The following is a 13,833-nucleotide window of genomic DNA, read 5'->3' on the forward strand; positions in this document are numbered from 1 at the left end:
AGTGCGGCGAAAAAAAGTAGCTGGGAGAAAAGCCTGTTCGACGTTTGTGATTCAGTAAGCTGCGAGACGGGCATAGTGAATTGGCCGCGAGCTGTGAGCAAGGGAGGCTATAGTGTGCTTCATTATCGTGTCTTCCGGGCCGGAAAGCAGCATTGGAACGCGAGACCGGCAGAAGTCTGCCCACATAGACGTACCATTGTCATAACAGCAATGACCTTCATAGAAGATGAGTCTTCTTCCGCTGCTTCCGCAAGGGCGATATTTGTGAGGGCATTAGCATGCTGCACCCATGAATCACACTAATAGTCATTTGGTATTTAGCATGTGCATTGCATGAGTCTGAATCGTTGCTCTCGTCTTGCCCTTGAAATTTCATCTCGAGCCAAGCGCTCGAGCCAGTCAAGTTGGGCGGATATTTCCCTGAAATCCCCCAGGAGTATGTCCATCTCAGTGCGTAGTGTGTTTGCGGCTGTAGGTGTTGTTGATCTTGTCTCGAGCCCGCGCGCGAACATCTTGAGCCTTCTCAGTATGAATCGCAGACCCTCTAATTGTCTGAAAAGAGGACCAAGCCTGTTGACGCGGTCAATCTTAGACTTCAAAGCGTTCTCGCGCTCGTGAATAGTTCTTCGATTCCACAACCGCGGGATTCCGCTGTGGCCGGGGACTACAATATCCTCCCAAGGTCTCGGAGAAAAAAGAGTATCCTCGACGTTGTTAACCCTTGCCCCGGTCAGATAAGTACAATTTCGAGGTCCAGAAGTCGTTTCCTGGTAGTATATTCAATGTCACTGAAATATCATCAAGCAAGCGCTGTACACCTTCTGCAGCTTCGGCAGCTATGAGAGATTCGAAAAACAGTGGTTGTTCGAGGTTTTGAAAATCTCGCTCCTCAAATTTTGGCAGTGCTCGGTCGTGTCGGTAGAATAGTAGTGCTCTCGTTGAATGGGACGGCTGGTGGTGTGACCAAACTACCCCCACGGTCTTCAGATCAAGGCAACCGGAGCTATAGCCGCCGATACTGCTTGCGGATACAGCATAAGGCTCTCGAGCCCCCTGCTTTGTGAAGATACGATCGACAAGCGCAGCGTCCATTTTTAAGAACCCTGCTAGGTGCCTGGCGACTTCCTGGAAGCGTGGGCTGGCAGCAGCATGAAGAATTTTTAAAGACGCATTGGCGCTTTCGAGATGGCCAAATTGCATGCGAGAAAACAGAAGATCCTCTTCCACGGGGTTACTGTTACTCACGACCACTGACTGCCCATTCGTATAGACCTTCGAGGCCTCAAAAACCGTAAACATGGTGGCTTGTGAGAACAGGGGTTGTGTGCCGTACGCCGGGTGACTCTCTTGATGATCGTGTCGAACTTCGAGACCTGTAGCTGCAACTGCCTGACCTGTGCTTTCGAACTCGTTGCAGCTCCGTGAGTGGTCCCTTGATTGGGGTCCAGAATGAGAATCGCGATGCAAAGAACGTCCGTGAGCCGTATTGAAGAGCTTTTGGCTTGACAAATGCGAAGGTGCTTTGCTATGGGTGGCGCCTGCACAGGTGCTGGTGATTTCCGACGTGAGCACGAGCTTAGCGAGTGGCCCTCAGATTCTCATCAGAAATTCAGTAGCGGGGTAGTGTCTACATTATATAGTCCGCAGAAGACTGGCTCGCTTTCGACAAATAAAATCATTCGATAGGCAACGCAGGCTGACATCACAACTGTACGACATCAATTGCGAGGGTCAGTGTGCTGTGCCCACTGCAGCCACACGGCGACTTGGGTGCATGATGCAAGACTGAGGCTCAGATGAGATACGAATGCATTCGTTGGATCGTGGTGATGGTGGCGGGGGAAGATGCGGGCGAGAAACTTGAGCCAAGAAGGACATAATGTATGCGGACGGATTTTATGATGGGACCGTCCAGAGATTTGCCCCGTTGCCACCTTTTCGCACTCATTGCAGTACGGTTACACTGCAATAGACCACCCTAAGCATACCGGTGAGAAATTTGATCTCCCTAGTCCCTTAAGTACCTAGGTAGCTAGGTAGCTAATGCTGGTGCTATTACCTCGCTTACGAAGTAATAAGAATCAAAAGAGCAGACGAAAAGGGCTTGGGATTCCCTAGCCTAATGACCCAGGCTAAGGGTAATTCATTGAACTACCATTAACATGAATATAATAACTCTCATGAGTTTATCCTTTTGCAACTGAGCTTGCATTTCGAGCTATGTTCAGATTTATTCTACACTTACGCCTCGAATTTGACCTCAGACAGCACCCCCTCCTTCCTCCTGCTCCATTGGTGGACCTCTGGGGTTTGACCCGGGACACGATTTTTCTCTTCCCAGAGCCTCTTGGTCAGCGTCTTGTACAGGAAGACTCCATCGCCATTATACCTAATATTGTGATCAGAGTCGCTGAAGACCACCGAGTCGAACTTCTCCGGGCTGACTCCCTGGCCCATCAGGTTGTTGGTCAACACAGCAGTGTTCTGAAAGTGCACATTATCGTCGCCGATGCCGTGGGTGATCTGGAAGCCACCAGCGATGTTCTTGAACCCCTCCGTCTTCCGCACCGCAGAGGCGTTATACCCAGCCCCATTCAGCTCCGGCGTCTTCATATAACGCTCCGTATACATGGAGTCGTAGAAGCGCCAGTCCGTGACCGGCGCCGTGACCAGCCCGAGCGAGAAGACCCCGCTGTCGAGCTCGACGACCTTGGAGGTGAGGTACCCGCCGTACGACCAGCCCCAGTGGGCGACGTGGCCCGCGTCGGCGGAGGGCAGCAGCTCGGCGATCTGCCCCGCCGCCCACACCTGGTCCTGCGCCTCGAGGTCGCCCAGGCGGCCCGTCACCTGCGCGCGGAAGGCGCGGCCCTTGTAGCCCGTGCCGCGGTTGTCGACGACCCACTGGATGTACTCGAGCTCCGGGTCCGAGGAGACGTAGGCGTTGTAGTTGAGCGCCTTCCACGCCTTGTTGACGTTCTGCGCGCCGGGCCCTCCGTAGGGGTTGAACAGCACGGGGTACTTCTTGCCGGGGTCGTAGTTGGCCGGCAGGCGCTGCAGGACGTTCAGCTGGGAGCCGTCTGGGTGGTCGAGCTCGAGCCATGTGGTCGCCGGGAGGCGGTACTCGTTGATGCGCGTGATGAAGGCTGCGTTGTCCTCGAGTGTGCGCAGGGGCGTGGTGCTGTTGATGCTGTACAGCTCCTGGTATGGGACGTCTGGGCCCTGGTAGGAGAGCTGGTAGTACGACCCTCCAGTTGAGAAGGAGGCTGACCAGTAGGCGGGAACGCTGTCGTCCACGAGGGCCCGTTTGGCACCGGTGCGGTAGTTGACCACGTACAGGTGCGACTCGGTCGAGTGGCGCTCGGTCGAAGTGTAGTACACCAGACCGCGGGTGCTGTCGACCTTGAGGATCGAGCGGACCTCCCATTCGCCCGAGGTGAGAGGAATCGGGGATCCTCCGCTGACCGGGAAGAGGTAGATGTGCGCCCAGCCAGACTCATCCGAAAGATCCAGGTAGTGGCTGGCATCCGTGGGGTACGTGGCATTGGTACTGCCATTTCCGCCCAAGGCGCCGATGTACTGAATGGCGATGTTGTTGTCGAGCCAGCCCGTGGTCTCGGTGCGCTCCCGGACGACAGAGCTCGTGGCATCCTGGGCGTTCACGTTCACGACCTTCTCGGCGTCTTGCACGCGATTGTAGGCGCGGAAGAGGACATTCGAGCTGTCTTCGGTGACCCATGCGACCTCACCAATGATCAGATCGTCTGCACCGAAGGCGTCGATGGGGATGTTCGTGACAGCCGAATCGTCGACCTTTAGCAAGTTGAACAGAACCGTCGGGTTCTTTGTGCCAACCTTGGGATACCGAATTTGGAGCTCCCGCGGGTAAGATGGTCCATACTCCGTGTTCGCAGCGTAGTAAGGCACCGTAAAGGTGCCAACTCCGGTCTCGTTGAAGCTCAGGTAGGCGATCTTGGTCCCGTCAGGGCTCCACCAGAGAGAATAGCGGTCTCCCAGAATCTCCTCCTCGTACACCCAGTCAGGCACAGCATTAAACGTGTCCGGGCCTCCGTCGTTGGTGATTCTCGTCACCTCGCCATCCGTCCAGATGTACAGGTCGTTGCCACGGACGAAAGCGACCCGATCACCCGTGGGACTCCACTCAGCGTACTGGATTTCGCCGACCTGGTCCTCAACGAGCGGCGTGAGCTCGCCACTTTGGACATCGAGGATGAAGTAGTCGGCGAAGTACGAATGACGATACTGCTTCGTATAGTTGGTAGCCCAGAGGACCCTGCTGGAGTCACTGCTGATCCAATAGTCATAGCTATCGGCCGGCACCTGTTCAGCGGATACGAAGGTTGAATTCTCGCCCGTCACCGCATTGGAAATGACAAGGGCCCCGTCGCTACCAGAGGAGATATAGCTGCCGTCGGTCTCGCCGGCAACCCAGGCTAGGGACACAGATCTGGGAGAGAGGCGAGTACTCGGCACGGTCTCATTGAACAAGAGAAGACGGGTGCCGTTCGTCTTAGGGAAGCCAGTGCCGCGGGGCGGGCTGACTGCCTGGACAGTCAAGGCCGGCAGGACCAGAGAGAGGAGGGTGAAGCCCTTCATGGCGACTGAAACGAGGGACAGACACAGCGAGGGTGAGGTGAGAATCATCCTCGCGACCTACATTCTCATGGGTGACGACGACATCTTTTAAGTTATATCCTCACGTCCCACGGATATGGGTGCCACAGCCGATGTCACCTTCTCCAACCAGTCACGTACCATCTGGGCGGGCGGGTGCAGATAATATCACCATTGACGCATGGACGCTCTTGGCCCACGCGAAGACACCATCGCAGCGGACAAATCATGAGCGCGTGCGGGAGTGGACCGCTGCGCCTGCGAAGGATGCAAAATTGTCAAGATACCTCTTGTCTCGAAGCGGAAGCTCGTCGCTTCTCCGCTCGGCTTGGCGACTTGGCCGCAGGGGCCTGTGGTTGATTGATCTCATTAATCGCGCCCTGTGCCTGCGTGCCGCCCCATAATTCGCCTGCATGGGCGCAATACCGTGCTCGTCCTGGACTGCTCGGCCCTGGCGGCAGGAGAATCAGAAAGGCGTCTCACGCGTCTGTTGATTCTTCCGCGACAAATTTGGATTCGATAACAGTAGGTTCAAATACAATAGCCACTAAGAAAATAGCGACAGTCTCGTGACGAGGCGACACAGGGCTAGCGGCGGCGAAGAAGAGCGATTTTCGACAAGTACGATGGTAGCATCAAAGGGTTTTGGGGCCCGGAGGCACCCCCGCAAGACATTGTCATTATTCCGTGGACAATTTGTAGTTATTGTTTAAGTTCCTATATCAACTTCAACCGGCACGCAAAGGCTTTCATTCCCTAGTGCAAGAGGAGATTCAGTATACTGTATAACTTGTTACTTTGATAATCATACTTTTATGTAACTGGACAAGGGCATAAGAAGTTAAGGCGACTGTCAATGAGCCCTCAAAGCTGGCTGAGTATGATTTAGTAGTTGAATATAACCAGCGCGTGCTGTGACTGGACTTATATTTGGGGTCCTATAATTAGAGTCAAGAACTTTTGACTGAGTCCTTTTATTGAAATGGTTAGTTGTTATTCGCTAGCCTTCTCTTCCCGGCTGTTGGCCGATCTGAGCGTTTTTGAGATATAGTCAGTCATAGAGCATCATCCAACTCGTATCAATGAAACATCCTCAGTCACGGCCACAGGCCAGTCATAAAATCCAGGCTGTCGTCCATGCCCGCTTTAATCAGGACTCTGAGCGCTGAATGACGTCTGTTGACCCATGCCCGCAACATCGCCTCAGCTATAAAGATCCGCGTCCCCGGAAACGACTTCCTGCTGGCCTGGTATCATGCTCCACGATGACAAGCCTGAGCAAGAGAAGCAAATCGACTAATTGCAATAATACAGAATCATACGCTACCGAGACCACCTCGTATCACCAACAACAAAAAGAAACACCCCCCTTTTCATCAAAGAACAACTTGAAGTCCCCGAACCAAACCAAAAATGTCAAATCCTGAGCGTGACCAGCAGTTCATGCAAGAACTTCAACGACTTCACGAGGAAGCCCGGCAGCGAGTGGCCCGCGAGCAAGAGGTCGCTCAGCAGCAGGTCGCTCAGCAGCAGGTCGCTCGGCAGCAGGCCGCTCAGCAGCAGGCCGCTCAGCAGCAAGCCGCTCGCGAGCGCGAGGCCGCCCGGCAGCGAAGCGAGAGCCACGATGGCACAAATGGAGCCTGTTGTTACCGCTAAGAAGGTTTCTACATCCTGAGACGAGGAAATGAGGGCTAGAGAGGGGAGCAAGGGCAACAGAGAGATGGGGGTGGAACAGAACCCCCCCCCCCCTCAAAAGAAAAAGTCTTGTGAAGAAGATAGACCGGTACAGCAAGGAATTAATACCCATATCGTGGGAAGTTGGCATTTCCCTCCTTAATTAGTATTCATCACCTTGTTGGATAATACAGCATACTCAGATAGGGTGGGGGCCGAGCGCATTTTCAGAATAACTTTGGAAGGTAGAGAACAGAGACCTGTTCATACAATAAACTTCATCTTATCTAAGACCCTCCTACATACACATTGGCAGTCAAGACCCTGGCCACACGTCTATGCTCCGCAGTGACCCCTTCAAGAACGAACATGATGTTGAGCCAGCTGAGCGGCACCTTCGTATGAGTACCTTTGGACGGAGTAACACTAATCAGCAATAGTAAGTACCCTAGGTAACAGCACTTGATCGTAGTCACAGGACAGCAAGAGCCATTTGTTAATGACTCTAATCATGAGAGCCGGCTTGGGTTCAAGAATAAATGCCATCCAGGACAGTAAAGTTATATACGACGAAGATTAATTCAGTTTCCTTAGAGTAAGGGCACACCGTAAGCATTTTAAGACCGAGGCAGTGTACGAGCATTTGCAACGTGCAGGTACTTCATCACATGTAGCTGTCTGTCTTACCCGTAACAATACAATTTCCTAAGCACCTGAATATTGATCAAAATTGCAGTTCAGCCGTACATTCCGGATATCGTTCTCGACTAAACCATTTGCGATACTAGTATACCATAAGATGTCGCTATAGCTCTGCTTTTGGGATCTACCTGGGCATCAATCTCATAAAAGGCTCCTCAAGCACTTCTTTAAGCCTCCCGCTTACTCTTGATTTGCAGATTAAAATAAGGTTTCTCTCCCAAACTAATAACCCAAAACCCCTTCCTCTTACTCAAGCCCTCCTCATTGATATAGTCCAGTGTCACGGAGTAGTAAACGCTGCAATTATCTCAGATAATAAGGTTTGCAGCATTCAAGGTCAACTTTTAAAGAGCTAAGGAGGAGGTTACATTTAAAGACAGCCTGAAAAGCCACAATATGGCAAGGGTGTTTGAGATATAAACTCCAGGAAGGGGTTTGTTATTCCCAAGCGGGTTATAATTATCTCTAGAAGCTATTTATACTAATCAACAGATTCAACCGCCATCAGCCTACTCGAAATGGGAAGTTAATTGACTCTGGTTTGTTACGTTGACGTTTCCAGACAGTTGCTCGTTGCATGAGTTGCACTGGGTATGAAATTCATTATGTTGTACTCCCATGTATCAACGTTGCTTACAGTGACAGTGGTATTAGGGTTGGTACTCGAGAGATGAAGTGGACGGCGTAGAAACGGCCGTAAGTTACATGGGTGTCGGAGCCTGTTAAGCATTGCACAACGTTAAACATTACCTTGCAAGATTCCCGTGATACTCGTTTGGTGTTCTCAAACCTTGCCAGACTCAATTGGACACCGGCAGCTCACGGAAATATAGGGTAGCGAGTATGCGATTACAAAAGAAGGTTACTCGATTCCCAAGGAATTTGCCCAGTCTGGTGTTCTACCCAAGAGAAGAGGCTCGATTATCAGGCACTACAATGTAACCGACACCTCATAAGATGTCATATCGATATATGTTGGCTCATTATTGAATCACTGAATCAGGCCGTGGCTTTGTGTACAGGTGTTATTCTTGCCATTGGTCAGTTTGGACGCGTAGTGTCATACGTCTGACAGCGCAGGTACTGCTGGGTGAGTGTCACGGAGGCACGGGAGGCAAACACGCAAGGGTGCGTTCATCGAGTCCATGCGAGCTCGGTGATACTTTTGGATGCAGTCGTTACGCATTACGTGAAACAGCACCAGGTCATGCAAAAAAGGTCCGGTAAGAGACGTGGCGGTTAGTGGCGACGAACACCAAAAGTGCGAAGACCAAACTGGTCTAGAACATCTAGTGTAGGTGTAGCCCAGGTATTAGATAAGTACAGACCGTGTGGACTCGGACACCAAGCCAGGCCCAGACACGAGCAGACCTCGGCAGCCCGGGGTCGGCGCGGACAAGGAATGCCACGTCCGAAGTGGCCATTGTCGTGGCCACACACCTAACCCTCCCAATGCAGGGGCCCCACTGTAGGAGCTGCCAGTTCCAATGGCTGGGCGGGTGCGCTGTAGCACAGATCCGCGTGCCACGAAAATCTTGGAAGTGGGCCCACCGCCGGCCACGGTACCGCTAGTTCTAGGCCCATTGTCGAAACGATGCGGGCCCTCACCAGGCCCTGTACGGCACAGCTAAGATCGGAAAAGCAGTATGGAATCGCCCACTTGGCCTAGCTGCTTGTGGGAACACTGGGGCGCCTGCTGATGGTCAGATTCGCCCGCGGGGGATGCCCCCCATTGTGGAACGGTGAGCCGGGGCAAGGAGAGTCGAGAAAACATGGGAATTGTTCTCAGGTCCTACAAGTCATGTCCCCCCGTCCTGTGGCTGCAGATTCTTTCCGGGATTGACGAAAAACCGACGGTCTTTTTGCTGCGACCCGACTCATATCCCCGGTTTTCCGCCGCGCAGAAGCCACCAGCCGAACTTTTCCACCATCGCGAGTTCACCATCCCCTTAGGAGCGCCGTCCCGTTCCTAGGCAGCAGGCCCGGAGGCCACCACCCGATGCGTCCTGAAGCGGCGCGAGAGCGCGACCTACACAGGCAAGCTCCCACGCCTCTTTGTCCTCTGCTGGTCCCTCCGCGGCTATGGATCATCATCCCGCAGCCGTCACTAACACTCTTCCCCACATAGGTACTACAAGCCATGGAAGGATGCACAGAACTCCCTGGTTGACGTCAAGGAGGATGATCGAGGCGACAATGCGTGGGGCCTCACCTACGAGGGCTACAGGCCCAAGGCCTCGGGCGACAAGGCTCTTACCGCCTTTGCACAGCTGGCTGCTCTGCGCCTTGGTGTCCGGCGCTCTATGATCTCTCTGATTGACAGCACCCAGCAGTACATCCTTACAGAGGCCACGCGAACACTATCGCTGCTATCTGACCATCGGCACATGCCCGGCGATGAGGTGTGGCTAGGAAACACCATCATCAGGAGGGGCGATGCAGTATGTCACCACAGCTTCAAGTCAAAGTACACGGCCACGGACGACGATGGCCGTACATACACGGCTGAGGCGCTCGTCGTGCCTGACATGCGCCTGGACGACCGCTTCAAGGACCGGGAGTACGTTGTTCGGAAGCCTGGAGTGCTCTTCTACGCCGGAGTCCCGATCAAGACGAAAGCTGGTCACAGGATTGGGGTTTATGCCGTGTCGCATGAGGAGCCGCGGTCCGGGCTGAGCGTTGATGAGCTGATCTTCATGGAGGACGTCGCCGCCACGATTATGGAGCATCTGGAGCTCGCAAAAGACCGCGATGCACTCATGAACGGGTCGAGGATGGTGAGGGGACTCGCTGACTTCATCGAGGGTATCCCGATCGGCGGGGACGAACCAGAAGTTGTCAACACTTCGACGTCGACCATGCCCATTAACACCTCGCTGGAAGACCAGAAGGCCTCGCCTGTCATTTCTGCGGTCATGCGCAAGCAGACACAGAACGCCAAGAAGATGCTGGACGACCTGGACGAACTTACTGTCTCCGGTGCCAAAGACGAGAAGGACAAGCCCGCGGAGCCGTCATCACCGAAAGAATCTGCCAAGGCATCGAGCAAGAGTAGCGGCGATGACGACCCCAAAAGGATCCTGCAGCGAGCTACTCACATCATACGGAAGTCCACGGGCGCTGATGGCGTGATTTTCTTCAACACCTCATCCAGGACCTTTCAAGGCCTAGGACGACTACCTACGGACCATGCCGATGCCTCCTCCGGCATCACATCAGGCAGCGACCGGCAGAGCGACTCGACGCTTCCTCGACGACCACGAAACCGCCGGATGGATTCAGGGGAGTCAGTGGACGACCTACGCGGGAAACGGCGGTACCCGACGTGCGAGGTTATGGGGCTGTCGGTCTCTCAGCATGAGCAGTATGGAAGGCTGGAAGCCAAGGACTTCCAGTTCCCAGAGGACAACGTGGAGCGGTACCTCAAGAATTTTCCACACGGGAAGTTCTTCAGCTTCACAGACACCGGCAGCGGGATCAGCTCAGGCGACGAGCTATCCGCGGAGGACAAGCCTCAACCGGCCACGGTTGACCCCAGCGTGGATTCTGCAGCGACGCGCACTGAGAAGTCGGGGCGCAACAAGAAGGAGCGGTTCATCCCCAGCGAGTTGCTCAAGGTACTCCCAGGTATCAGATCACTCATCTTTTTGCCGCTGTGGGACTTCACGGAGGGGAAATACCTGGCGGGCGGCTTTATATGGACGTCCACAGCTGGCCGCCTGATGAATCCCGACAACGAGCTCCCGTACCTCAAGGCTTTTGGCAACAGCATAATGAGTGAGATATCTAGAGCAAAGGCGCAGAAGAGCGACCTGGCCAAAACGACCTTCATCGCTTCGATCAGCCATGAGCTTAGGTGAGAAAGGGCACTGTTGCGGATGGGTTTCGAGCCAGACTGATGACAGCTAGATCTCCGTTACATGGTATTCTTGGGTCCGTGGAATTCCTGCACGAAACTGCAGTGTCAGCATACCAAGCAGGACTATTCACCTCGATCGAGACATGCGGAAGGACGCTCTTGGACACGATAGATCACGTCCTCGACTACGCAAAGATCAACAAGCTCCGCAAGGGCAACTCCACGAGAAAACGAGGCCACTACTCCAAGTCGGGTCACAGGCGGGAAACGGTGGGGAGCATCGTCGGTCTGACGGCAGACTTCGACCTGGCCGCGTTGGTGGAGGAGGTGGTGGATGCCGTGACGGCGGGACACGCCTTCAGGAGGACGCACCACGGCACAATACACGACCACCAGGCATCCGGGGGAGGGCTGGCGATTGCATCAAATGCCGATGGTTCACTTGGAGTCCAGAGCCCTGCGCTTCCCGAGATCGACCCGGTTGTTATCCTCGACATCAAGCCACGGCCCAGCTGGTTCGTGCGCACGCAGCCTGGCGCGCTCCGCCGGATCGTGATGAACCTGCTGGGGAACGCGCTGAAGTACACGGATGCGGGCTTCGTTGGAGTATCACTTCAGATTGAGTCCGAGACTGAGACCAGTGCCAGGGCACGGCTGCGCTTCGTCGACTCCGGAAAGGGGATGTCTGTCGAATTCCAGAGGACACGGCTCTTCTCCCCTTTCTCCCAGGAGGACCCCTTTGCGTCGGGGACGGGGCTGGGTCTCAGCATCGTCCGCCAGATCGTGGATGCCCTCGACGGGACCATCTCCGTGAGCAGCACGCAAAACCTCGGGACCGAGGTCGACGTGGTGTTGACGCTGCCGACGGTCGAGAAAGTACCGGATCATGACCCCTTCGACACAGACTTTGCGAGAGACGCACGGATGTGCATCATCGACCCCTGCGACCTCGCGTCGGAAGCTGGCATCGAGCTGCGCGACTTTGACTACAGCGGGCTGGACCACCTGGAAGACACCCTGCGGAGCAACTCTGAGGAGTGGTTCGGCATGCAGATCGAGAAGCGCACGCAGGAGAGCCTGGGCTCGCGCGAGGGTGCCTCCGACGCCCCGGCGTGCGACTACATGCTCTTCCCCCTGCCGCCAACATCAACAGACGCGCTCCTCAAGTGGCACAGCAACCAAGAAGCCTCGACGGGCCCGGCCCACGTCATCGTCCTGTGCAGCAACACGGCACAGGCGTCCGAGTTCCGCGCCAACATCGCAGGCCCGCTGCTCGAAAAAGGCATCCAAGCTGTCCCGGTCACGCAGCCCCTCGGGCCCCGAAAGTTCGCAAGCGTCATGCACAAGTTCGGCAAGGAGCAGAAGCAGGCCCTGGACATAAACCTCGCGGTCGCGGAGCAGAAGCAGCGCATCGTGATCGGGCGGCAGGACTCGGACCCGGAGGCCATCCGGCGCGAGAGGGACATGCTGCTCGAGGCCGCCAAGGCACGGGTCGCCGAGGACGCCAAGACCGCAGCGAGAGCCTCACCCGAGGCTCTGCCTGCAAACGGAACCCAGCTTCCTGGGCGTCCTGGACCGGGAGTGTTGGTGGGCGGCGAAGGCGGCGAGGCCGACGGCGGCAACGAGGCCCCCTCCGAGTCTCCTGCGCGGGCTGAGTCGGCCGCGAGGACACAGAACATGACGCTCTCACGCAGCAGGGCGGCCTCGGCGTCGCGGTCGATCTCGGCGCCGCCGGACAGGATCCCGATGCAACAGAACGGGATGACCAATGGAGCGGACCCGGCGGCGGCACCCGCCGGCCGGCCCCACGTCCTCCTCGTCGACGACAACGACATCAACCTCCAGCTGCTGGTCATGTTCATGAAGAAGCAGAACCTGAGCTACGCGACGGCGAGCAACGGCCTGGTAGCGCTGGGGAAGTACGAGGCCGCCTGCGGGACTGCACCGGCGTCGCCCCCTTCGCCCCCATCGTCGGGCGGCACCACCCCGACGCCCAGGCACCCGAACGGCGCCCTCCTGGCCGCCGGCCGCCAGCCCTTCACGCACATCCTGATGGACCTCTCCATGCCGGTCATGGACGGCCTCACCTCGACGCGGAGGATCCGCGCCCTCGAGGTCGAGAGGGGCGTCAAGCCGGCCGCGACGATCATCGCGCTGACGGGGCTGGCGAGCGCCGAGGCGCAGGACGACGCGCTGCTCGCGGGGATCAACAAGTTCCTTGTCAAGCCGGTCAAGTTTGGGGAGCTGAAGGGGTTGCTGAAGGGGGTTGGCAAGTAGGCCGGCTGGTGCTGCGAGACAGTGGTGGTGGTTGGAGGGTTGGAACGGGGTGGCATTTTCTATGGCATTGGGTATTTGCACTTGGCATCGGAGCATATTTGCGCAAATCTGGTATGGGAGGATGGGGGGATCTTGGCACAGATTGACCCAGCAGAATACGCGTCATGACGGGGGAGACTGGCATTTACCGGGCGTGCATAAGGTTTTATAGGTTGGAGTATTCATTTATACCACAGATTATTCTCTTCCCTTTTTGTGTTGTCAATCTCAATTACATTCAGCCAAACATGAATTGCATAGGTGCAACACTTGACTGCCTCTCCTGGCCGAAAGGCATTAATGTGTATAATGGCATTTTCGCTGCCCGATATGAAGAGAGCCTTATCCTTTCTCCGGGGAGCTGCCGGAATCTTACCCTTGCTCTGTTCCAGGAGCTGCTGTAAGGTGAAACGTTCGTTTTCTTGTGCTTGGAGGATGTTTTGGTCGTCGAAATTGTCCGGAAGAATAATCCAGTTCCCACTTTCTAATGACTCCAACCAGGCTGTGGTCAGCTTCATTCTGAAATATGCCACATCTTCCATCCGTTGATTCATTTCATTGGCGTGATATTCAACGAACTTTCTTCGGAAATCAGGTGGCACTACCTCCGCAATTTTGTTGTATGAGCCTCAGAAAGTTGCGTCGCTGTC

The 13,833-nt window shown here is 55.3% G+C and overlaps 2 protein-coding genes across 2 annotated transcripts; one reads left to right on the forward strand and one right to left on the reverse strand.

Annotated features, from left to right (window-relative positions):
* Positions 1 to 2,241: 2,241 nt before the first annotated feature.
* On the reverse strand, positions 2,242 to 4,614 carry INS49_009011 (uncharacterized protein; the record flags this gene model as incomplete). Its single annotated transcript, XM_043169748.1, has 1 exon — positions 2,242 to 4,614. The coding sequence occupies one exon, from the start codon at positions 4,612 to 4,614 to the stop codon at positions 2,242 to 2,244; it is 2,373 nt and encodes a 790-aa protein (XP_043027428.1).
* Positions 4,615 to 6,045: 1,431 nt separating this feature from the next.
* INS49_009012 (uncharacterized protein) lies at positions 6,046 to 13,144 on the forward strand (the record flags this gene model as incomplete). Its single annotated transcript, XM_043169749.1, has 4 exons — positions 6,046 to 6,274; positions 8,989 to 9,076; positions 9,137 to 10,864; positions 10,918 to 13,144. The coding sequence occupies 4 exons, from the start codon at positions 6,046 to 6,048 to the stop codon at positions 13,142 to 13,144; spliced, it is 4,272 nt and encodes a 1,423-aa protein (XP_043027429.1).
* Between the last annotated feature and the right edge of the window lie 689 nt (positions 13,145 to 13,833).

Source organism: Diaporthe citri (assembly GCF_014595645.1).
Source record: "Diaporthe citri strain NFHF-8-4 chromosome Unknown scaffold_3, whole genome shotgun sequence".
NCBI classification, from domain to species: Eukaryota; Fungi; Ascomycota; class Sordariomycetes; order Diaporthales; family Diaporthaceae; genus Diaporthe; species Diaporthe citri.